General features: G+C 35.6%; 2 protein-coding genes and 1 long non-coding RNA gene across 6 annotated transcripts; all 3 read left to right on the forward strand.

The window, feature by feature from the left end:
• Positions 1 to 3,853: 3,853 nt before the first annotated feature.
• On the forward strand, positions 3,854 to 8,780 carry LOC147543471 (very-long-chain aldehyde decarbonylase CER1-like). Its single transcript, XM_086636923.1, has 8 exons — positions 3,854 to 4,432; positions 4,561 to 4,790; positions 4,911 to 5,143; positions 5,578 to 5,797; positions 5,892 to 6,288; positions 6,485 to 6,592; positions 7,866 to 8,354; positions 8,491 to 8,780. Exons 1-8 carry the CDS (start codon positions 4,373 to 4,375, stop codon positions 8,656 to 8,658), a joined length of 1,905 nt encoding a protein of 634 aa, XP_086493049.1. The 5' UTR covers positions 3,854 to 4,372; the 3' UTR covers positions 8,659 to 8,780.
• Positions 8,781 to 9,955: 1,175 nt separating this feature from the next.
• LOC147543472 (uncharacterized) lies at positions 9,956 to 14,648 on the forward strand. 3 transcript variants are annotated; one of them, XR_015223767.1, is made up of 3 exons: positions 9,956 to 12,069; positions 13,563 to 14,165; positions 14,446 to 14,648. It is a non-coding gene; the product is annotated as an uncharacterized LOC147543472 (long non-coding RNA). The 3 variants fall into 3 exon arrangements; XR_015223766.1 differs by having other exon boundaries at positions 13,563 to 14,648; XR_015223765.1 differs by lacking the exons at positions 13,563 to 14,165; positions 14,446 to 14,648 and adding an exon at positions 12,606 to 12,923.
• A 2,050-nt stretch (positions 14,649 to 16,698) lies between these two features.
• Positions 16,699 to 23,632, forward strand: LOC147543473 (very-long-chain aldehyde decarbonylase CER1-like). Of its 2 annotated transcripts, none has more exons than XM_086636567.1 (9): positions 16,699 to 17,137; positions 17,233 to 17,486; positions 17,577 to 17,812; positions 18,214 to 18,433; positions 19,099 to 19,501; positions 20,311 to 20,421; positions 22,353 to 22,679; positions 22,833 to 23,009; positions 23,302 to 23,632. In XM_086636567.1, the coding sequence occupies exons 1-9, from the start codon at positions 17,078 to 17,080 to the stop codon at positions 23,464 to 23,466; spliced, it is 1,953 nt and encodes a 650-aa protein (XP_086492693.1). In that variant the 5' UTR covers positions 16,699 to 17,077; the 3' UTR covers positions 23,467 to 23,632. The 2 variants fall into 2 exon arrangements, with proteins under 2 accessions (XP_086492693.1, XP_086492694.1); XM_086636568.1 differs by having other exon boundaries at positions 16,862 to 17,137; positions 20,311 to 20,425; positions 22,357 to 22,679.
• The last annotated feature ends 2,526 nt before the right edge of the window (positions 23,633 to 26,158 follow it).

Below are 26,158 nucleotides of genomic sequence, written 5' to 3' on the forward strand. Positions count from 1 at the left end.
GTCCTTTCATAAAAGCAGTTTGTTTTGCGCTCCCTATCACATTGAGAATAGAGGAACTGAAGAAGGATCACTTTAAGGATTTCATGCTATCTCTCATGGCTCTTAATGAGGTTGATCCCCAATCTATCATTTACATTACTTCATCACTATGGATGGTCTGGAAAATAAGATGTGAAGCACTATTCCAGAATAAAAATCTTCAATCGAAGAATGTACCGTTCGAATCCAGACTCTGGTTGAAGAACAAATCCGACTTTTGAGTTCCTCCACTCACCCTGGTGCTATTGTTCCTGAATTACCGATTAACACCAATACCAACTGGACTCCCCCTCTTCCTACCATGATAAAATGCAACTTTCATGTTTCCTTCACTCAGGTCAATGAAGATGCGGCCATTGCTATTATTTTTCATAATGATTTATCCAATTGTATTGCAGGGAAATCCTTGGCAATCAATGGAGATGACAAGGCAGCCCCACTGGACTAGTCAAAGAGTCATCAACTCAATCAGATCATTGAGATCTCCTTTTGTTACTTTTCAATGTAAATTTGTATATAGATCAGCCAACTTGAAAGCTGATGCACTTGCTAAACTTACTAGAAGCTCTCTTACTCCTCAAGAATGACAATCTGTAAGTCCACTCTTAGAGATAACTGCTAGGTTGTAATTGTTTTTTGTTTTCTAATGGCAGTTTCTCTTTTAGAAACAAAAACTTACATAACTGTGGCATCTAAACCAAGAGTACCCTTAAAAAAAAAAACAAGAGTACCCCCAGAATGGCCATGGACGCCACTTGGAAGTTCAACTTAAAGGTATAAAGCAGCATCATGATCATGATAGTGATGATATTAATCTCATTCTTTATCCTTAATTGAGTGCAATAAAACATTGTGTAGAATTAATTAATGATGGTTATGTATGTAGTATATGTAAATTGTAAATTCTGTAAATTGTAAATTTTTTACTTAAAGTTAATTCTCTAAATTGTAAATTTTTCTGTATTCTTTAGATGAAAATATTCTCTGGAGATTTTACAAAGAAACATGGAGTCTCAGAGAATTTATTCCCTGAAGATTTTTCTTTATTCCCCAAATTCGCGGCCTAAAGTAGCCAGAAGATATTACCTGCATCTCTTTGTTTTCAGAAGGCTTAGGATAGTTAATAGTGAGCTTTCCGTAATCTGACATAGTTAACTGGATCGACATGAGTTGAGCTAGTTCTTCAATGTTGTCTTTAGAGTTGGTCGACATTGAAGAAGGAGGAGAGAGAGGAAAAGAGAAGATGACAGTATGAACCCTAAAGATGATACCCATATATATAATGGAAAAAAGAGGCTCAATCCTGATCTGGCTCAGAGAGGTTTTCCTTCTCCTCTCCATAAAGTCCTTCTAACCTAGCACCACGTGGAAGGCGAAGACCCTCGTTAATCTAGAATTCTCTAGGGACTACCTCTGTTTAATCCAAGTGTGAGAAAACCTAAACCAGATGATCTTGGGGGAAGCCGAACGTCGCACAATCCATAGAATCCGGCGCATGCGTGAAGGGGAATGAGTAGCCTTTATCGGTTTTCTAATTTAGTTCCGCCACATGTTCAAAAACGAAAGAAATTTAAACAGTTGGAAGTAATTAGGTAAGGGTCAAGATTACTTACCTTATTATGCTTTCTTTCTATCTTATTGATCTTCCCGAGATCCTCTCTCTGATCTTATTGTGTCTGCTTGCCTTTCCAAGACGAAAAGCAACGATTTGCCTTTACTCTTCTATAGGTAGGTGAATCGTTCTCCAGAGATCAATATAACCACCAATGGAGATTCTTCTAGCAGATTTGTATCCGTTTACCTTTTTGCTTGCGAGATTTAAGACTGCAGTTATGATGGTGGTGTTAGCAGGTATAGCTTTTAGGGTTTCTGAGTGAAAAGGGGAGGGAAGATGAATCGCGCTGCTGACGTCAGGCGACACCTTCTCGGTTAAATCTTTATACCATAATCTTTGTACTAGTATTAACTCTCCTATACCCATCTCCCCAAACTGGAACTTCATATGGACCATCCCAGTCATCCCCAGAATTAAGCTCTTCATTTGGAAGATTTGCAATAAAGCCCTTCCGGTAAGGGCTAGAATAGGAAAATACATTGATAATAATCTGTCGTGTCCTAACTGTTCAGAGACGGAAACGATCGAACATGCGCTTCTTCATTGTCCTTTAGCCAGAAATATATGGTTTTACTTTAATATACAGTCGACACAAATATCTTCGATTGCAGATTGGATTTTTTCATGGGAGCAGGAATCACAAATCTGTTTCACTACTGATAAAACCCACTTTGCCATTATATTATGGATAATCTGGAAAATTCGGTGCGACCATTGCTTTCAATATGAGATAGATAACCTCGACAATATTATCCACATGATCTCCACCTTCCCTAAATACTCAGTAGTAACGCCGACAAAAACCAAAATAGAATCAGGAAAATGGAATCCCCCTGACTGTTCATCGCTAAAAATCAACGTAGACGCTTCCTTCCTGGACATTCATAATGTCATAGGAACAAGCTTGGTTGTGCATAACAATGAATCCAAATTTATTGAAGCTAGTACTACCGTCTCGAGAAGCAGAAATGCAGAAGAAAGCGAAACCATTGCGATTTTAAACGGCTTGTTATGGGCAGAATCTCACAATTATAAAAATATTATCATTGAAAGTGACAATATAAATATCATACAACATTTGAAGAATCAAAGTTACGATATTCAATGGCAATCCAAGATTCATATAAAGAAAATTCGAGACATCAAGCGACGTCTAGATAAAGTTAAATTCTCCTACACGAACAGGAAGTTCAATCAGGTGGCAGACAAGCTGGCTAAGTGGGCTAGGAAGAGGAACAAGAATCAAGCATGGACTAATGTACCTTTTATTATTTCTAAGATGTACTGTAATAAGACTCTTATTTGTTAGTTAATATAATTTACCCTTTCAACAAAAAAAAATAAATAAGCTCCCCATGTGGCTTACCACATGCTAATGGACCTCTTCCTGGGCCACGCAGACGGGTTTGTTGATTAATGCTACCCAGAGTTCTGATGCACTATAGGAAAAACACTACCACTTTAAAAGTAAATAACATCATTCACTAAATTAGAAGCGTATCTGGTTCCATTAACACTTTAACAGGTAAGAGAGGGCCTACAAGGGCATCTACCTCGGCCAAACTAGGTCCAAAACTACTGAGAATTTTTATCCTATGTAAGTTAAGAGAATAAGAGTGATTTATTTTGTTATAATTAACATAATTGTTTTGTAACTGGATGTGATTGTTTTTTTTGTCTCTCTAAATCATGTTAATCCACCAAAAGATCTCTTCTACACTAAACAAAACAAAAACTAAAATATATTAAGGTCAAGTGATCAATGTATCTTTTTTTCTCTGGTTTCTCCACCTTCTCAACTAGGAGCAAAAACGTCCCAACCAAATCTAAAATGCACGGGCAATACAATTAAGAAATACTGAGCGATAGTTGATACGGTTCTAAAAGGAGATGATATATGTTTTCACCTAGTCCACATTATATACAAAAAGGGTAGATTCCTTGTCACGAAGATCATCGTCCAACCTTCCAACTTCCACCTAATTTGCCTCCAGACGTGAAGATTTCATTCACTTCCTAATCAATCAAGCTTTCCTGATTGTAGCAGTATTTCTTGTTTGCCCTCATTAGCAAACTTGTTTGCTATTTTGGCCCCCAAAATTATTCCATACAATTTTTTACCCCCTTACTATTGTTTGCCCCCATTAACAATTTTTACTAACGATATATATATATTTCATATTTACTCCCGCCTTTCTCTCTCTCTCTCTCACCTCTATGTTTGTTTTTCCCTTTTTTCTTCTTTTCCCTCTTTCCTCAATGGCCTCCGTCAATCGAGGTTCTAAAAAAAAATTAGACACAAACTTTGTCAACTGTCAAAAGGCAAAACCACTGGATCGACCGACATCTTTTCCTAGTGAAAAAGACTCCTATTGTCTATAGAGTGGAAAATAAGAAAACGGAGGGGGGACATAACTCAGAAGAAAAAGAAGAATAGAGCAAGAAAGAGAGCGAAGTTTGGAGATATATGGAGACAGAAAAAAGATGAAGGAGAGAAAGAAGGGTGAAAATAGAATAAAAATAAAGATAAGTTATCTCTAACAACATTTCTAGTTAGTGGGCCAAAAAATCGAGTTAGACAACGGTGGGGGCTCAAAACAGTGAGTTAGTTACATTTGGAAGGCCAAATAGGAATGAGCATTCATCACTTCTTTTAATCACTCTATAAATGTATTAGCCATTAGAGAAGGAATACATGCAGTAATAACTTACATAACTATGGCATCTAAACCAGGAGTTCTCACAGAATGGCCATGGACACCACTTGGGAGGTTCAAGGTATGAAGCATCATCATCATGATCATGATATAATGATGATATTATTCTCATTCTATATCTTTAATTAACTATAACATATTGTATAGAACTAATTAATGATGGTTAATTACATTATGATATGTATTTAGTATATAGTGTTGGCACCATGGGCATTAGGAGGAACATATTCATTCATCATGGGATCAATTAAAGGAGAAGATAAAGATTTAAGTCATTTCCTCATCTTCCCTTTTCTACTATGGAGAGCTCTTCATAACCAAATTTGGATTAGCTTATCCCGATTTCGAACAGCCAAAGCTAAGAACAGGATACTCGACAAGACAATCGATTTCGAACAAGTTGATAGAGAGTCCAACTGGTACATAATTACTAGTTATCCATTTCTTACCAAATTTAGACCATCAAATTTTTTGTTATGTTTCTTTATTTGGTATAATTATGTGATTAACTAATTCTGAATTTGGGTATGGGTTTGCAGGGATGATCAGATCATATTAAATGGAATTTTGTTCTATTTTGGATATAATCGGTTGCCAGGAGCTACCCACTCCCCCTTGTGGAATACTGAGGGTTTGATTTTAATAATTTTCCTTCATGCCGGTCCAGTTGAGTTTCTCTACTACTGGCTTCACAGAGCTCTCCACCATCACTTCCTCTATTCTCGATATCATTCCCACCACCATTCATCCATCGTCACCGAACCCATCACTTGTATGTTGTTTAATAATTATCAATCCTACTTGTTAGTGTTTATTAGGCCTAACTCTCTTTAAAACCGTACGTCTTGCAAGAGAAAAACACTGGCCAATACTTGTGTACTCTGTCAAAACTAATGCCTAGACGATGTTTACCTCTCGCCCTAATGTCAGGGTTGGAGTTACTCGACGACCGTCCCCCAATATGCCAAGAATGAACTAACAAAGACCTTATCCATCACAGAGAGACTAGCTCTCGTACCATGTTAGATCCCATTGGAGATAAATCTCTTTGAAAAACGACTTACAACGAGAGAGTTGTTCAAAGCGAACATATTCTAAGGAATGAGCATTGTGGGATAATGCTGATACGACTTTTAGCTCGCTAGATCTCTCTCTCTATATGAAACTGTACATGTAAATTTTCTTACTAGGTTACATGATTGGCAGCTGTGATACATCCATTTGCAGAACATCTGATGTATTTTTTCCTTTTCCAAATCCCATTGGTGACAACTATCCTCACTGGTACTGCATCCATTGTTGGATTTGCTGGTTACCTAACTTATATTGATTTCATGAACAACATGGGCCACTGCAACTTCGAATGGGTCCCTTCTTCCCTTTTCACCTTCTTCCCTTTCCTCAAATACATCTTCTATACTCCCTCGTAAGTAATCAATTGTACAAGATTTATCTACTTACAAATTTTAATGCTCAACAGAGACGCGGTATAATACTAATAATGTATGTATGATTTTCAGGTATCATTCACTGCATCACACCCAATTTCGAACAAACTACTCCCTCTTCATGCCGATATACGATTACATCTATGGAACTATGGACAAGTCCACTGATCTTGTTTATGAAACCGCCGTGAAACGACCAGATGAAATTCCACATGTCGTACATTTAACACACCTAACTACATTTGACTCTGTCTACCATCTACGACTAGGATTCTCTTCTCTAGCCTCGACGCCTTATGCTAGGACAAGTACTTTTAGCAAGATGATGAAATGGTTGTTGTTGCCAGTAACATATATTTGGGCCTTGTTCTTCAAGTGGATATGTAGTGATACCTTTGTGGTAGAAAGAAATGTGTTTGATGGGAAGCTTAAAATGCAGACTTGGGCTGTCCCTAGATATAGTTCCCAAGTAAGTAAATAACCATTATTACTTTTATTAAGTTTTTTTTTCGTTCTCTAAATCTGACTTGTCTGAGTCAAATGGATTACGAGTTAGACATAAACAAACAATCTGAGTTTTGACTCGAGTCTATCTATATATATTTACAAAAAAGCGTAGTTTGTTTAGGTTTTCTGATTTGGTTGACGGTTATTTATATATGTAGTATAAATCGGCATCAAAGAGAAGGGAAGTGAATAGGTTGATTGAGGAAGCCATACTAGAAGCTGAGAAAGATGGTGCTAAGGTTATCAGTTTAGGTCTCCTGAACCAGGTAAGTTCCTTCTTCGGATATTCTCTTTCAGATATTAAATGTATATATAGTGACATTTCAGTTTTAAACCAACTAAAGAATGTAGTATTTATTTCTCAAACAAACAGCTCACAGGTAGGCCCCTGTGATCGATACTTGGGTCTCTTTCGTTCACCGTGGCTAAGATTTGCTCTAGGGAAGTTACGAGGGGACCTCAGCTTTTACAAAACGTACCCAAGCGCGCTAACGTAGTCTACCTACCCAAAACCATTTTCAGAGCATATCCATTAGGAAACATTCCAATGATCCAGTCCAAAAGAAATGGTACAAGACATGTCGAAAAAAAATGGTACAAGCCGAAGGGAAGTTCTATAGGCGCCTTCTGAGCCAAAATATTTTGGAGGAGGTTGATGGGGTAACAGTGTTGAGTTTTAAATCAATAAGCATATTATTCAACATGATCATGAATCCTCTTTAATTCAATCAGAAATTTCTTAGGTATTCCTTTTCAACAATAGCAATAATCAACCTCTTTTGTATCTTTTTCTTTGTTAGAAAATAACTAAATAAATCCTCCTTCAGTTTTAGAAAGATTGCAAAACCAAGAACCAAAGATAACTCAAATTCAAGAGAGAGAAGGTGATAAATCCTTATTCACTATTTTATTCTCTCTTCTCTCTCATACTTCTTGAGCTTCTCAATTATGAAGCTCTCTGTTTCAGACTCGGACCAATACTCGGAACAATATCTCGATCAAACGAGAAATTATTTTCATAACTTAGGGGACACATTGTGATTGCAAGGGGATATCTCTACCGGGGGTTATCTTATTAAGTGAGTCCAATCTCGTATGGTAAGATCTGATATGAGGAGCCCAATATCACCCACGTACTGGATTACGGTGGACCTCGCTAACTGGCGACGTCTCAGGTGCACCACAGTGTACGTACCGCTCTTAGAGTATCGAGATTCGATAAACATAGATTCCTGGGACTCGATTATCGCCCACTAAATATTTCCATCCTCAAAACACTTGTCTTCCCATGTAAAAATTTAGGGCAAATTTGCAAGCACTAAAGTTTGCACAAATTGCACATAGTATATATAGTTTGAAGGGGTTAAATAGAGTTGCATAGTTGCCATGGCGAGTCCAAGGGTACAAAGACATTGACAAGTCTCTTAAACCAAACCCAACAAGAAATAAGTTCTTTGGCCTAATTTGCATTTTCTTCGAATAAAAGATGATTATGTACAAGTGGTTATGAATTTTACTTTTTTTTATATTTGTCGGCAGGGAGAAGAACTAAACAAAAATGGGGAGATATATATAGAGAAACACCCAAATCTGAAGATAAGATTAGTGGATGGAAGTAGTTTAGCTGCAGCTCTAGTGGTCAATAGTACTGTGATCCCTAATGGAACCAAGCAAGTACTAATGAGAGGGAAACTTGATAAAGTGGCTTACTCTGTTGCCATAGCTCTATGTGAAAGAGGAATTGAGGTGGTAACTTTAGAAAAAGAAGATTATAATAAACTCAAACAACTTTTGACCAAATATAATTACAACACAAGTAATTTGGTCCTGTCAAAAAGTGATGCTCATAAGGTGTGGTTAGTGGGAGATGGGTTTAAAGAGGAGGAACAGAAGAATGCCCCAAAAGGAACCATCTTTGTTCCTTTCTCTCAGTTCCCTCTCACTAGAAAATTGAGAAAAGATTGTGTTTATTACAATACTCCGGCAATGATTGTCCCTCCTGCTCTTGAAAATATGCACTCTTGTGAGGTAATGTTGTATAAGATTTTCTTTTGTCTATGTGAAATTATTCTTACAGATATGAAACATTATCGATTTAGAGTTAGTGATTTGACGGTTGATTTTAATCAATAATAACAATATATTTTTTTGGTAATGTGAACAGAATTGGTTGCCAAGGAGGGTGATGAGTGCGTGGAGGATAGCAGGACTAGTTCATGCCTTGGAAGGATATGATGTTCACGAATGCGGGGACTCAATTTCGATGGAATTTGACAAAGTATGGCGTGCAAGTTTACGACATGGATTCCGTCCTTTGGCTGTTCCTAGTTAGGTATTGATTGATGGACAATTTCCTTATTGTCGAACTTACTATGTTGTGTTATTATTTTGATAAAGTCCATCCTATGTAGATTTGCAGTCTTATAAGTAAATGTAATAAATCCATTTTGGCTACCTTATCATTCTTCTTCATTTTCAACCTATCTCCAAATGCAAACAAATAGGTACAAATTAGAGCATCCCAATGGGTAGCACCAAAAATGAATCTTCACCAAAAATTTTGGTGTTTTCAAATTGTTGAATCGGAACTCTAAAACTTCCGTTAAATCACTATTCGTCACACAAAATTTCATTTTTATCATTTTAACACTCATTTTAAAAAAGTAAGAATACACAACAAATATTTGGACTTACAAGACTTAAACTAGAAATTAAAACTAATACGATATTTTACTAAAACTACTAACTAAAACTAATACAATATTTTACTAAAACTACGATAGTTTTCCAAAACTACAAATTGAAGTTAAGATGACATTTTACTAAAATTACAATATTTTATGAAAACTACAAATTGAAACTACTTCGTTAATATGGGGGAAATCATCATCTTCATAGTCACCTACGCACCCACCGATGTAGCCATCTCCATACACACCTCCAAACGAGCTACCACTGACTGCACTATTTCGTTTCCCATACAATATTTCTTCTTGTTCTCTACGAAAGTATTCTTGTCGTATCGGGCCTGTAATAAAATTGGTGTCAATATTCATAACGTTATACTCCATCTCTTTCCGTTCTTTATCGATTTTTTTCGTTCATTAATAATTTTTTCCATCTCAATTTCATGAACATTTTCAGTATATTTATCTTTCTAAACGTTCCTTTCAAGTCAGGCTATTTCGGTCCTTCTCATAATCTCAAGGGTTTCATCGCCCCGGTTGCGAAATCGGGCAGTGTCCCTAGTTTTTTCTTCGTCTACCCTCTTCCTTGTCTTCTCTTTCTTTCTTCCAGTTGACCAACTAGAGGAGTCTGGTGTAGTTTGATTATCACCTGCATCAAGATTAGCTGAGAATGCTAACCTAGGAGAATCAGATGAAGGGGTTTCTAATTGCGTCTCATTAAACGAATCCATTAAATTTATTCTTTTTGGACCAGTCGCCAGAAATTTTTCACAATCTTTTAGTATAGGTCATACATGATCAAACAAGAACCCTTTTTTCCGTCCACTTCTTGCGCGTACAAAGTTTTCGCACTTGTTAACTATAAGGTTGAAACGAAGTCAAATTAAATGTATTAAGTATATCTTTTTTTCATTTTTGTATAAATATATATATATATATATAATAAAACGCAAAGTTTTTTGCTGACTGGGACAAATCAAAAGACAAATCCAGCCGTTCGTTAAGATTTTGATACAATCCCCACTCTTTGATCTATTACCTACCCTAGAAATAACGAATTAGTTAACCCACTAGATCCAAGAGAGTGGATGAAACCCTAAATCTTGACCGTCCTACTCATGTTCTGAGGTGCTGATCGTCTAATTCGTCTCGTCATTTTTATTCTTCCTTCCGTTACAAACTTGTCATCACTCCAAAATAAAACTGCTTCTTCCCCTCTCGGTGAAGATCATCTTAAATCCAATTAACACAGACAAATTCAATCATGCGTTACTTTCTCCTCTCGTAAATTTGGATCTCATTTCAATGTCTCTAATTTACAATAACTCTTCATCTTCCCCAATTTTGAAACCCTAATATATAGAAGGGCAATTCTGGATAATGGGGAAACCTCTAGGACAAAGGTAAACTTGAAGAAGCCATTTCTTACTCTGGATAATGGGAATTGCATGGGTTTTAGGTAAACCATTGCAAGCCCTAAATCCCTAATTCAAGTAAGTTTCTGTTATTATTTTCCTTCGATTGAACTACACATTTTGTAGCACAAAAATCAATTACCTACCAACCAAATTGATTCTGAAATTTGTTGATGTGAATCTAATAACTTAGTTAGATAGATTTAAACGAACCAAATTGATTCTGAAATTTGTTGTTGTTAATCTAATAACTTTTAAATCGTTTATAAGAAATAGAACATGAATTGATTAACTAATATTTCTGGTTCTGGTTTTTGTTGCTCACTATCTTTTCAATTGGAGGCGACGTATACTTAATCCCAAGGTTTGGGTTATCTTTCATTTTCATTCATGGTTTCTGCTATTTTCCTTGCATTTCTTTCCACAATGTTTGTTCCTAAGCTCGATGTTGCGCCATAGAAGGCCCCACACTCAGGCCAGTCCCCCAAGCAATGACCAAATAACACAATTTTTGTCGTTCTTCAAGAACGTACTTCCATGAACACAGTAAATTATACTTATAGTGAATCGACTATACCAATTAGACACTTCTGTGAAGAATTGTTAAAAAAATATGGTTTTCCGTAGGTTCTTGATGGGGAGAAGAACCATTTTCATTTATTTATTGTCTGGTTTTCATTACCCATTTCATCATGTACTTAATTTTTCAGAAGAATGAATTTGGTGTCATTAACATCTCGGCATCTGGTGGCCTCATCTAGCAGTCATCAAAGTTTTTGGTATTAGCATCTCCTTAGTCGATTTAGCGAAGTAATTTTTATTTTCGTTCTCTCTTTGTTATTTATATGTTGTATGTGAAATAGGCCTTTATATGAGATCTTACCCTTCTCAATTAAATCAGGGTTCTTCCGTTCATTTTTGTTAAATAGATATATGAATTTGTATTCGTCCTCTCTTCAATCTGGCTCTATCCTGAAGATATCAATTTCAGACTGCCTCTATTCCGATTCATTAGTCTTTCTTTCCGATTTTAGTTTCTATCTGTGTGTTCATTACTCTAGAGTAAGTTTTCGTTCCTGCTCATTCCCGTTTCTGTACTTAATTTCTTATTTTGTCGATCTGAATAGATCTGGTCATTCTCAATTTAGGCAAACTTGTCAAACACAACCCGATTTGGTAGTTTAGTTTTCCTTCCAGCTAAAACTTATGTTGGTGGTGAATAATTACTTCTTCGATGATTAATTTTCATTAGTTTTAACTGCTTATTTTGTATGTTTGATTTCTCTTATCATTTTTTATTTAACTTCTACGAATATTTTGGTTCGTATTCATCAATTTATAGCCTCTCAACAACAACTTGAGCTTACTAACATAGGATTTCTCATTTGCTTCTTAAAATAGTCAACGTGAATTTACTTATGAATTTTGATCTCTATAATGCTGATGTCTAGAAACAAACAGAATCATTATTCTTATGTCACTTTTACATGTTTCATATCCCAGGCCATTTGCATCATACTAACTTAGGTTTACTATTTGTAAAATATGTGAAAAAGGAAGTTCATTTTGCAGGGTTTCTACGTAAGTTCATTATAATATCTAATCCACAAGGAATGGTTATCAAGGCATTCTCTTAAATAGGTCAGCAGAAACTTAAAACTTGGAAATTGTGTATAGTTTAATGATATATTCTTTCTTCTATTCACTCACTCTTATCTTTAATTTGCTTTCAAAGTCTTTGTTATTTTTGTTTGTACTTTCTTCCTTGAAGTGCATCTCTCTTGAGTTCTTTTTATACCTCTAAACTAAACTTTGACTCTTTAGAAAATCGTTTATTTGTCTAAAATTATATTCGAATTAACCCAAAAATGAATTTTTTGGTCTAATATTGAACAAGAAACCACCATAGTTCCTTTGATGTGTCAAAATTATATTCGGATATTTTCGTATTTCTTCTGTTCGTTTTCTTCTTTAAACTATACTAATGACTTTTTTCAATTCCTTGCACAAACTTGAATTATTTTTTGATTTACTAATATCAATTTTTTTTTTTTTTGCTTTTGTAGATATAACAATGTAAATTTTTTTCACTGTTTTGCTATTATTTTCTCTTTCAATGTTCCCTTCAATTTTTGCTATATAGTATTACCTCACTTATTACTCTCTATTTTTAACAGATAGAAGAAATGTATTGAAGTAGTAAAGAGGAAGTAAGGGGACATAGAAGAATACATTTTTTTCATGTTTAATGACTTTATGTTCAATTGTTTTTTTGGTTTTGAACTCGAAAGTAGTGGATGTCTACTTCCCGTCCAACAATTAAGTTTGGCCTAATAAAATAACATATAGAATGTTAATCGGAAAGGCCACATTAGCATCACTTTATAGACAAGTTGAATTTGAGTTGTCTGGTAACGGAAAACATATTTGTAAATATTCACTACTACCTTATACTCTAATTGTAGATATTTGCAAATTCCAGGAATTTTCTTTTAGTTTGTGTGATCTTGATTTTTTTTTTAACTTGTGATTGCAATGTGTTTGTATTTGATTTTTTTTTTTTAAGATAAAGTATTGATTTTGTTCTTCCTATGGAAGTAAGTACATTGAATCAAATAAAAAAGAGATCTCATATAGTCCCTACACATTCAAGGACTAGAGGTCCAGATGTTAGTTAATATCTGTCTGTGTGCAGCTCTCATATCAATAGACAATGAGGGCATTGGAATGAGAGTTTGGCAAGGCACACATGTCTCTAGCTAAATCTTTTGTTTGAATTTAGTTGAAATTTATGAATTATACTTGTTAGGGTTATTCAGTTCTGTAGGGCAGAGCAATAACTGTTCCTTTTCATTTTGCCTTTAGGGAAACTTCATTTTTGTTTCTTTTTCTTCACATTGGTGCAAACTCATCTTGATATCATGTTGGGTTATGTGCCTGATGGCTAACCCAAGAGTGTTTCAGGCCTATGTGATGCAATTGCATAAACAAAGTTTAGACAGGTCACTCTGATAGTCTAAACTTATTTACGACAATCAATGTATATTTCAAATCTTCAAGAAGTTAATTATATTTTTATTTTCTCCATTTGAATTTAAACATTCAAAGACTGTCTTTTGATGTTGGGCATGCAGTCCAGATCTTAGAGGAAGCACGACAAATTATATAGAAAACGCAACACATATCTTCCTACATAATTTGATGACAAGAAATTAAAATTTGCGTGTGAGATCTATAACTCAACTTCCACCCTGTGCACGTTTTAAATTTCTTTGTGTTGTTGCAACATGAGCTTGTAGTTTTGTTGCTCCCTATATTCTCATTTTAATATTTAACTATACTACATCTGGAGTTAAGAATAGGTAACTGTGTAGTTAGATTTTTCATATGATTATATGTAATTAACAACTTTGCCTCATTGCAAGATAATTAATTTTGCAACAACTTTTCGATGATATTCTTTTTAGATTATTCCCTCTATGAGTTTGTTATACACATATTTATATACATATAATTAGCGGGATGGTTGTCTTACTATTTATCATATGCCACTAGATAAAAGTGGTAGGAGGAGCAGAGGAGATGTGGTACTTTTAAGTTAAATTTTGAAACCAACTGGCACAAACAACCCGAGTGTTAATTTGTTATGAGACTATAACATAATGGCTTGATCCAGGGTTTGGTTTAGTTAGTAAAGATGCTTCAGAATATATTGTGTGTTCAAAGTTATTTGATTGGTAAGTTGTGTCTTCATCACTTATCTAATTGATATAACACTTCGTATTCTCTCATTTTCATATTAAATAGAGAAAAGGAGGTTAAGATAATCTAGAAAATCACTATCACTAAACAAGGAGAGGTATCGATAGCGAAAGGGTTATCTTCTCAATAAATCTATCTCCTATATTGTTAGAATTACGTTTAAGATGGGTCATGTATAAAATGACAATTTTCATCTACAACATCATTGTTGATTGAATTACGCCTTTACGAGGGTAAAATCCATGTCGCACACAGGGTTATATCAATTGCGATAAGTAAAGTGCGCATGTCAAAATAGATTTTACTGTGTTCGGTCGACAAAGATCTTCGATTTCAGGTCAGTTATCTCTACACTGGGAAGGGGTTTTGTATTTGGTTGCTTCATTTGATGTTAGTATTTTTCTTTTAATTGATTGATTCAATTGACTTAGATCTTGAAGGAATTTAGCATTTTGTTATTTACAATAGTCTAAAGAAAGAATATTAGCCGAAAAGTTATTTGTTGATAATAAGTGTTAAATATTCTGCATATCATTTATTTTTGTATGTTTTTCTAAATTTTATTCAAGTTTGATTTTCACCGTGCCGGAGGCACGGGCTATACCTAGTATATATATATATATATATATATATATATATATATATATATATATATATATATATATGTATATATACTTACAATGTCTAGCTCATTGGTGCACTCTGATTCCGATTCTCAATTTGTCGAAAACATCCTCGAAATTTGAAACAGTAGTACCGATCAAACGCCAACGACTCTCTAGAGACCTATCTGTTCTACATATCGCACCACATTTTTGCATCTCTTCATCATATTTTGTACGAGCACGAGCCCATAATTGATCTTTGATTTGATCGATACCCAATATCTGATCTTGAGATATCCCAAGATATACAGTACATAAGACTATTGTTGGGTTATGCTGCATCCTAGTGTTCTAAGCGAAATCTTAGATATCTAAAGTCTAACACTAATATCCCCAGGATCTCATGCATAACTTAACAATGTAACTAAGTTCGTTTCGAGATTACCTTAATCGTTATTTTTCCCTCGAACCTTTCCAGTTGATTAAGAAGACCAAGAGCTCCAATTGTAGCTCCTCTATTTGAGACACCCGGATAATCAACTTGATCTCCCAACTTTAAGTTAGCTAGAACTCCAATGGTGGTTAGACGAAGAACACCTTCTTCTTTAGACTAGATAGATAGTTGAAATTAATTATCTCTTTCTTTCTCTACTTTGGTGTTGTAGAGTTAGAAATCTCTTTGAGAATTCTCCACACCTTATTCAACTCTTATGAGGACGTTATATAGAGAATCCATAAGTTAGTGTCCAACCCTAATTAGGTTTCCTAAATCCCAAAAAGAAACTTAAATAAAGATTTCTCAAAACTAGTTTCTATTATTTGTTGGGTTTTTTTAGCTTACCCCCTTAAAACTAATTACTAATTGAGTTTACCCCCTTCAGTAATTGGTAATTGAGCTTACCCCCTTGAATTTAGAATTACAACTAAGGACATGTTTGGCATTTGATAATAAAATCATAAATTAAATAATATATAAACAAAATTAATCGTTACTAATATATTCCTGACCACATCAAACAATAAAGTAAGGTGGAATCTCTACTAGGAATCATATTGAAGAATAAATGTTCTTAGTAGTCACGAAACGAACACCAAACACAACCTTTGTGTTTTTGTCAATAATAGTAAGTCTAAGGGGGTAAGCTCAATTACCTATCTTTGAAGGGATAAACTCAATTACCAATTAGCGATGAGGGGATAAGCTCAAAAAACCCCTTATTTGTTCCTTACTCTGGTCGGCCATGCCTTGGCCGGCCCACTAATGGGCTTAACCCAAAACTCCTTTGTTCCGACCCTTTTACTATCTTTGCCTTAGGCTTTCTTTTTGGCTGTTTGGACATATTTATGGGTCTATCACATGTTTATATGTCTCATCCCTCTTGTTATATCTACCGATAAAATTGACACTCTTTAGTGTAACCCGATGTAGGATCCGGATGAAGTTAGCCGCGAATCACACCGTGATTCGATGATCGTAGTTGGTTTCTAGATAAACAGTAAGATCCCTAAATCGTCCGGGCTCACAAGGAGCCTTTAAGCAAACAAACTTACGTAATACTAATTGATTATCTATAATTAATAATTGTTGTTATTATTAATAGTTCGAGATAATAATGAATTGAGTGAGAAAATAAACAAAAAAAATTAACGAGGGAGGTAACCAGACTTTTGACATCATGTTTGTTTTGCAAGATATTTACTAATTAAGCTACATTTCTTTTTTCTGAATTCTTTTACATTGTCTAGTTATTAGATTTAATTCGAGATTTAGGTGCCCCTCCCCCTTTAACAAAAATCAGTAGTTTGAGGGGGGCCGGTCGCACCCCTCAAACACGCGACATTCCTAACATTCTCCAATTCCAAAAACCAATTTGAAATATTATTCTACTCAATCACAGTAAATGAAGAGAGGGAGTAAAAATTGGGGTGGAGTCGTGGAGAAAATAAAGAGGTAGCGCAGAAGAAGTAAAAGCTTACATGTGCAAATTTTGCTAATGGGAGACAAACAACAAAAAGTAGCCTTTATTCTTCCTTTTTATTAGGCACCAACCAAATTTATGTGAAGGAATGTCACGCAGTACACATTCATAAATGCAGTTGCTGATTGAAGTTGTAGTTCAATAAATACCTCCTCATTCTCATGCTAATATTTTGATAACCTAGCTTATAAGACAAGATCACTTGCAACTAAATTTCCTCCTCATGCACACAGTATGGATGCCCTAACTAGCTACTAGTTTACTTCATCACCCACAATTTCTAATCTCTTCTTAGTTACTATTATGGCTTCAAAACCAGGGATTCTCACCTCTTGGCCATGGGATCATCTTGGAAGCTTCAAGGTACGTACGTAAAAGACTTAAATCTTATGTCTTGTTTAATACTCGATCGTTGATGCTAAATTTTAACCCTTGTTTATTGTTGATGGATGGAATAGTACATAGTTTTGGCACCATGGGTGGTGGATAGCTTGTATTCTTATATCAGGAAAGGAGCTTATGATGAAGAAAGAGATAATGGAAGTACTAGGGTTTTGGACATGACATATATTCTCATTCTTCCGTTCTTGTTATCGAGGATGCTTCATAACCAAATATGGATAAGTTTATCTCGTTTTCGAACAGCTAAAGCCAAGAATAGGATTATTGATAAGAGCTTAGATTTCGAACAAGTCGATAGAGAAAGCAATTGGTTTTACTACTAACCTTAACCTAGTTGTGTTCATTTCCTTCATGATTTTTTGTGAAAGTACTTAATGGGTGTTTGTGACTATTACTATAGGGATGACCAGATCATATTGAATGGAGTATTCTTCTATTTGTTGAATAAGTTTATACCTTCAGGAGCTTCTCATCTTCCCTTTTGGAGAACTGATGGTGTTGTTATTATGACTCTCCTTCATGCCGGTCTGGTTGAGTTCCTCTATTACTGGCTTCACAGAGCTCTCCACCATCACTTCCTCTATTCTCGATATCATTCCCACCACCACTCCTCCATTGTCACTGAACCCATCACATGTATGTTGTTTGTGTCGCGTTTTTTTTTTGTACGAGTCTGACTCTTTTTAGTCACGAGTAATCGTCTTTTTAGATTATTTTCAAATAATTGGTTATTTTAAATCTGACTTAGTTTTGTACTCCGACTAAAATTGACCAAAAAACAGTCTGGGTCAGTCATTCAGGCGAATGAAACGGACGATTCAGACAAAAAGTAAAGGAGTAATCGTCTTTTTAGATTATTTGTAAATAATGGGTTATTTTAAATCTGACTTAGTTTTGTACTCCGACTGAAATAGACCAAAAAAACAGTCCGAGTCAGTCATTCAGGCGAATCAAGCGGATAATTCAGACAAAAAATAAACATTTAGATTTCAATTTCTCTATGTATCTGATATTTAGGTATTTGATTATGTATGCAGCTGTAATACACCCATTTGGAGAACATCTCATGTATTTCTCACTCTTTGGGATTCCAATTCTAACAGTAATATTTACCGGAACAGCATCCCTAGTTGCCCTTGGTGGGTACATCACTTACATTGATTTCATGAACAACATGGGTCATTGCAACTTTGAATGTGTACCTCCTTCTCTCTTCACCTTCTTCCCTTTCCTCAAGTTCATATTCTACACTCCTTCGTAAGTACATACATAATCACTTTCATATATCTTTTATTGTACAACAATATTTAATAAAGTAGGCAAAAGTCAAAGCGGCCGAAATCAATTTGGACGGCTGGGGCTTTTTGGTGAACATCTCTCTTTAAGATGGTCGGAAATCTTGCTAATGATGGCAGTTTTCTTTCCAAGATTTTCGTTCCGTGTATCATTTTTGTTTGTTATATTTAAGGGGTTTTTCTACATGTGCCTTGAAGGCACAATTGGTTCTATTCTTGAAATACAATAAGGAAAGTTGAAAAATTGAATTTTCGCTCGTTGAAAGTGGAAAGAGAACCATATAACTAGATGTAAAGAGCTAATATATACATTCAATTTCATCAAATCACATGATCTGTCAAGTCAGAATTGGCTAGTTATTTAAATAATGTATATTAAGTGTTGTTTTACATTATATACCCTAAATTGCTATAATTTTATAAAGTTAAAATGAAGTTCAATTTGGTTGAGTGGTCACATGTAAAGCTTTACACTAGAGAGACCAGAGCTCGAATTTTAATTATTGCTTGTAGAGTAACAAGAAAACACTCTTTGTTACTGGCACATTAAATATGTGCAATAAAGTGAAGATATCACATATTTCATAAAAAAAATATTATTAACTTTTCGTTGTTATATATAAACAGGTATCATTCACTTCATCACACCCAATTCCGAACAAACTATGCACTCTTCATGCCAATATATGATTATATGTATGGAACAATGGACAGTTCTAGTGATCTTCTCTATGAAACATCTCTTAAGCGACAGGATGAAACCCTAGATGTTGTTCATCTAACTCACCTCACTACACCAGATTCCATCTATCATCTTCGACTAGGGTTTGCTTCCTTAGCAGCAGAGCCTTACCCCAATTATACTACGACAAATATAAAATGGTATGTGATGAAGTTGTTGTGGCCTGTCACATATTTGTGGACCTTCTTGTTCACATGGATATGTAATAATACATTTGTTGTGGAGAGGAACATATTTGATGGGCATCTGAACATGCAAACTTGGGCAGTTCCTAGATACCGATCCCAGGTAATTATTTTATCTAAGCCTGCGAAAACCTCATGGTCCAATATCCTTTTTTTTAACAAGAAAGAACTTACTCTTTTCGTCCGTCCTCACTTTGTCTGACCTTTTAAGAAATTCAATTTTTCAAAAAGAGTTGTATTAATTTTTAACAACTAAAAATATTTTTCTAGTATTGAATGAAAATAAATGATAGTTTTAGAAATGTTATCTAACTAGTAGTTTAGTGAACTACATATAAGTAAAAATAGACAAATTCTTTTGTAAAGTTGTAACTAATTTGCAAAAATTGCCAACAATTGTTAGCTCAGTTGGTAAGGCATGTACTCCGAAACCATGGAAGTCTCGAGTTCGATTCCCAGTAGAAATGGAATCCATGATTTATTGAACTTTGGTTATTAAAAGTATACATAAACTAGTTTAGATGGGTTTTAGGCCCGATATATTTAAAATGTTTAAGTTCAGGCAGGTATCATACTTATCACATCTTGATGATGTATCAATGTCTTTGCAATGACTGCATAGTCAATTTTCCAAAAAAACAAAACTAATTTGTAGAAATTCACACGTATCACCTAAAACTTGTACATAGATTTGCACAGTTTCCATGGATTCTAAGATTTCTATAGGTTTACGCTCCTTTGTGTTGGGAGTCTAATAGGTAAAACATTTTGATATGACCTTTTAACCTGCAAATAGGAAATTGGATCTTCCACTTAACATTCAAGTACTAATCCCTATGTTAATGATTAGATAATTATGATTAGCTAATCATTGTTTTCTTTGATGGTGCTTTTGTTGTATGTGTGTTATAGTACAATTTGGGGTACGGTGAAACAGAAGATATAAATAGATTAATAGAGGAAGCCATTGTTGAAGCTGATAAAGCTGGTGTCAAGGTCTTCAGCTTAGGCCTCTCCAACCAGGCAAGTTTTGGTTTTACAAGGAAAATTGATCTAGAAAAACTCAAGTAATTATTGTACTTGGTAGAGAACAATAATTCAACGATGCTAAACGATCCGAAAAAATAAACTGACTGTCCTGGCTGAAATCCGAAGTGGCTGACTTTCATTGGACAGACCGTTTTCTCTTAAAACGTCTTGTTTAATGAGAGCCGATCACTTCAGATTTCAACTTTTTAGTCTGGCCCATCTTGTCGTTCTGTTTAGCATATAAAAACTGTTTCTAAACCAATTGCCGGACTCCTTGTAGAGGTAGTGGCCTCGTGGGAAATGGAAAGGCACAAATAAAGTACACCAAATTTATGTTGGAAGTGGTCCTTGTACATTGACAATAACAAGATAAAGATGTACACCTATTACGTGGCTTATCTCATCACTCTTCTGCACTCAAACAGGACATTGAAAAGTGGTGCTTAAATGTTACTCTTTTTGGCCAACTCTTAAATGTTACATTTTGTACTTCCCTACCTCAACACCAACTGTCAAGGGGGTAGGTAGTGTTATCGAGTTTGGTCTGAAACACGGTAAAATTTATGAGATGAGATATGAATATTGGGCGAGTTACAGATGCCCCTTCATTTTACTCTTGGGCCGCCGGTGGATTGGAGCAGTCCGAAGGCACTCGGACTAGGCCTAATCCGTGCTGAGCTTGAACAACACGGATTAGACTCAATCCGAGAGCCTTCGGACTGCCCGATCCGAGGGCCCACGAGAGTTCCAAGAAATGAATGGGCTAAGAGCAAAAGGATGGGACACCTTTAGAGGGTTGACTGAATAGTTTCTCAACTGTAATCCTTGGAGGCTTGGAGGGCATTCAGACAGAATTGAGAGCTAAGCTTGTAATTACATAGCCACACATATGGACCTAACCTACTAGTGCCTTTCCAACAACTAAGAAGCTTAAGATTATTTATAAATTTTAGAGGTTCTACATTGCCTTCAATGTCTATAACATGTAATTTATAGACATTGGTAAAACCCGCATAGAATTAACAATAAAACGAGACAAGCCAACTCACTCAAATCAACATTAACACGCCATGATCAGTTAGTAACGGGCTAGAACAACACGCCACACTGGAAAATGAGTGGTGGCGTACTGGCTTGCCAAGCATCTGGCCACAACTTATTAAGAACCAGCACGCCGTGAAAACGTGAACCGCCACGAAACTTAGGCCTGCCTCCACACTTAATATTTTAACATTATATTACATTGGACCTATTAAAAAGATACATATTGGGACAGGACCAATATATATTTCTTCAATTAGTTTCAATTTAAATTCAAGAAGGTGGCCTCCTCGACTTGGTTGAGTTGGGCATCCTATAAGGACACTCTATGCAAGTTCAAATGCTCCGCTGCTAGACACTAGCTTACGACAATGAGTTTTAGCAATCTTCTAAATTAACTTCACATGAAAATTTGCAAAAGTCCCACATCATAAATCTCGTCGAGAAGATGTGGGAATTCTCATTGAGACGATGCTGAATATGCAAAAATTGAGGTGGGATGTCAAAGGCTACGCCACAACCCAACAACACGTTCGTGTTGTTGCTATGGGGTAGATGGTGCTAAACTTTTCTCGTTAGGCTTCCCTGCAACATAACCCATTTCATACTTGTGCCAAACAAATATGTGGCTTCTCTGGCACGCTACGGACTTTGTTAACACAACACATTGTGAACCATTACTTATAATGATCAGTCTACATAAAAAAGAATTATAGAACTGATTAAACCCTAATCCCTAGTTATACTAGATGAATAGGAGTTAAGGATGTTGTAATCATTTTGTTCATAATTTGCAAGCTAGCTAGGATTCTTTACCATAGGCTCAAATTATCGTGCTCCTTTCTTAAACTAATATTGCAAGTAATATTATCTTTGGGGTGCAGGGAGACGAATTGAACAACAATGGGGAGGTTTACATAGAGAAATATCCTAAACTTACGATAAAGTTAGTGGATGGAAGTAGTTTAGCTGCTTCCTTGGTTCTCAATGGAGGCATGATACCAGATGGAACAAAGCAAGTTCTTATGAGAGGGAAGCTCACAAAGGTAGCCTATGCCATTGCCTTGTCTCTATGCGAAAGAGGGGTTCAAGTGGTCATCTCTGTCCAAAATGATGACAACTATGAAAAGCTCAAGTTAAGGTTCCCCACCACTACCAATTTGATCGTTTCCCCTTCATCAACTACTACTTCTCCTCATCATCTTATTAAGGTAAGTTCATTCATTATACAATTTTTTTATGTATAATTTGATTAATTTCTGAATCCATTTCCATTGAGTGGTAAATATGTGTCTCTGTCCCGGGGAGACAGATTCGAAACTTATTTTTAAAAAAAAATTAGATGAATTTGCTTATGTATGTAGGTGTGGTTGGTGGGAGATGGGTTTAGCAAACAAGATCAGAAGAATGCACCCAAAGGAACTATTTTCATTCCATTTTCTCAGTTCCCTCCCACGAGAAAATGGCGTAAAGATTGTGTTTACTACAACACACCCGCTATGATAATACCTCCCGCTCTTGAAAACATGCACTCTTGTGAGGTAACTTTACAATATAAATTTCTCTATGTTTTAGTGATTAGTACTTTCGGGCTTTAAAATCATTGAGATTTTGAGAAAATTGTTTATGAAAGTATGCGGTGCCACATTAGCTTCCGAGTCAAAGTCTTACGTAGCTTCTAAGTCAAACTCTGGACATATAAGACTAAGATAGTGGCTAACTGACTATTTCTAACTTGTATGGATGGCTGATTTGAATCACCCGAATCCGACTTATTAGATTCAAACAATGTATGATCTTGATCGAGAACTAATATGTATAATATTGATCTAGAACTGGTTGCCAAGGAGGGTAATGAGCGCGTGGAGGGTAGCTGGAATAGTGCACGCATTGGAAAGATGGGATTCTCACGAATGCGGACACTCGCTCTTAGACCTACATAAAGTATGGACTGCTGCTTTGGCACACGGTTTCCGTCCTCTAGCCATTCCAACTTGATCCATCCCATGCCATCCATCAGGGTCCACTTCATCAATGATGATGTTATTACACAATTTCTATGTATAATATGCCTATAATATAGTAATAATGCAAGACTTCAAAGATATTAGACATGAACATTTGAAATTTCGGGTTGACCTATAAGTATAGCTTATGTTTGATATTGTCCGATTTATTTAGTTCTTCAGACAACTGTTACAGAGTTTTATTCCTATATGAGCTATATCTCAAACTCACCCAAAATGTTAGAATTTGAACATTATAAAAACAACCCCCCACGGATTGAAGGGACCTTAATAGTTCGTAATTATTGGGGTTTTGTTATAGAAATATTGGCGAAATTTTTTTTCAAAAAATTATGTTGAAATTTTTTTAGTGTTCCTTAGCTCTTAGGTATTGCTTTATGAAACACCAATAGTCGACAGTTAGATATGTAATAGTCCCATATAATAATAATAATAATAATAATAATAATAATAATAATAATAATAATGGAGATGTTAGGTTTACAAAAAAAAAAATTGACAAATTTTTTGTCGAAATGACGTAGTAGGATTCCTTTCAAATTTTGACTGAATTTGGACGTTCTCTTTACGAGTCGTTCATGTTTTAATTGTAATGATTCAGTCAAACTTTCAAAAGAGACTTGTCACGTCATTTCGACAAAATTTTTGTCAAATTCTTTTGTGAACTTAACATTTCCGTAAAAAAATAGGCTCAGAATTTGATCAGATATACTCTAAATCCGTTTCCTAATTTCTAATGAGAGAAAATGATGTAATTGAGTAGGGAACGCTTGAAAACACACGTCATATGGAAGAACAAAGGACAATGGGTTAGGTATTGATTTGATTAGAATATATAAAAAGGTTAGGAATTTCGTTACTCATATATCTTTGTAATTTATGTCTGGAGGTTAACATCAATCAAGATATATGAGTGATATGTTTGCCCTCATATAATTAACCTCTTACTAAACATTCAACAACATCCTGACAGAAGAAAATTTCGATTTTTTTGTGAATTGTAAACTGTCAAGATAAGTACATATCTATACTTAGAGAGGGCATGGTTGACGGTGACATATGGCTCGTCCCTTTTCTCTTCGTCTTCGGGTGTGTCTATGGCCATATTTTTTTTACTCTCAGCCCCCGCCTCACTCTCAGTGTCACCACGAACCCGCAAAGACCGAGGGCGAGGCCACTTAGACTGGGTCTATTCCGGGCTAGGTTTGAAAGCACAAACTCAATCCTGTCCCGACACCCACAAGATACCAACAGAAAGGCCGCCCAATTACAAAAAGGAAGGGGCCGCCTATAGAGGTTTTGGAAATTTGTTATTTGTGTTTTTGATAAATCAGCCCCTTCAACGTTTGTATGACACATCATATGAAATGAAAGGAATTTCAACAAAAAAAAAATATGAAATGAAAGGAGATTTAGACCATAAATACTTACATTAATTGAGGTTTGGGATTGGTCGACCATTTCTTTTGAAGCCAAGGGAACCATTTCCATTAATAAGTGATAAATCACATTGTTTACATGGATGATACATCATTCTTATTTCTCTCCTCTGAAAACTTCGTGAGAGTTACATACCTTTAAATGCAAAGTGCCTCATGAAGAGAAAGAAATGGGACTAGACACTAACTCAAACAGAAGACCCTAAAGGCCGACAAAAGATCCTAAAGATCGTGAATTAAAAGACCCTAAAGGTCGACAAAATATTACAGTAAAACTTATAAAAGAACCACCGCCTTGTTGCCGGAAAACCGTCGCCGTCACCGGAAAACCGCCGCCGACACCGGAAAACCGCCGCTGCCGCCAGAAAACCGCCTCCGTCTGTGGAGAATCGTCGTCATCACACCACCATAGAAATCACATTACCACCACACCACCTTCACGAAGCACCACCCGCTCTTGTCGTAGAAAACAAATCAACTAAAACAAACTTCAAACAGATCTGAAACTTCAAATTACTATCCACAACCCTAATTTTGTTCCAGAAAACTTGCATTCTTGATATGATTATACCCAAGTAGATTAAGAAACCCTTTCAAATTTCAGTTGAACTTATCACTTTGAGGACTTCATAATCTAAGGGAGAGAACCCAACTTTAAACTCTCTCTTTGGATGAACATTGGTTTGGAGTAAGTTGCTATTTTTAGATGAAGACAGGGAAAGATGGTTGTTCTTCACTGCTTGGAGTTAGATGAAGACAGGGAAAAAGACAGATAACAATAGTATTTTGGGGTGGAAGGAAAAGGAAGACTATGAATCTGACCCAAAAGATTGTTAATGGAGGAGAATTAACAACAAAGGAAAGAAAAAGAGGAACCGGTGAAGGAATGATCCTTCGCCGGGAGAACGAAACGCAGATCCTAACTTTGTGGATTGTAACTACCCGGATTTGGTCGACCATTATAACAATGGTGCTGCACATGAATGAATACTATTGGGGCCTACAATTAAAAGTAGGGGTGAACATCGGTTGGATAACCGACTTTTTGAGCCAATCCAAAATCCAAACCGAAGGGTTCGGTTTTTTCAAATCTAAATCCGAACCAATCTGCTCATGGTTTGGTTCGGTTACCGATCCGAACTATGCACGAACGGTTTGGATCGGTTGGATAACCGAACCACCTGTGACATTTTATCATATAAGAAGATGACTATCGGTGTCGAG

The sequence above is a fragment of the Eschscholzia californica genome, unplaced genomic scaffold (assembly GCF_041429995.1).
Source record: "Eschscholzia californica isolate CP2 unplaced genomic scaffold, dmEscCali1.0.p SCAF_4, whole genome shotgun sequence".
Classification (NCBI taxonomy): domain Eukaryota; kingdom Viridiplantae; phylum Streptophyta; class Magnoliopsida; order Ranunculales; family Papaveraceae; genus Eschscholzia; species Eschscholzia californica.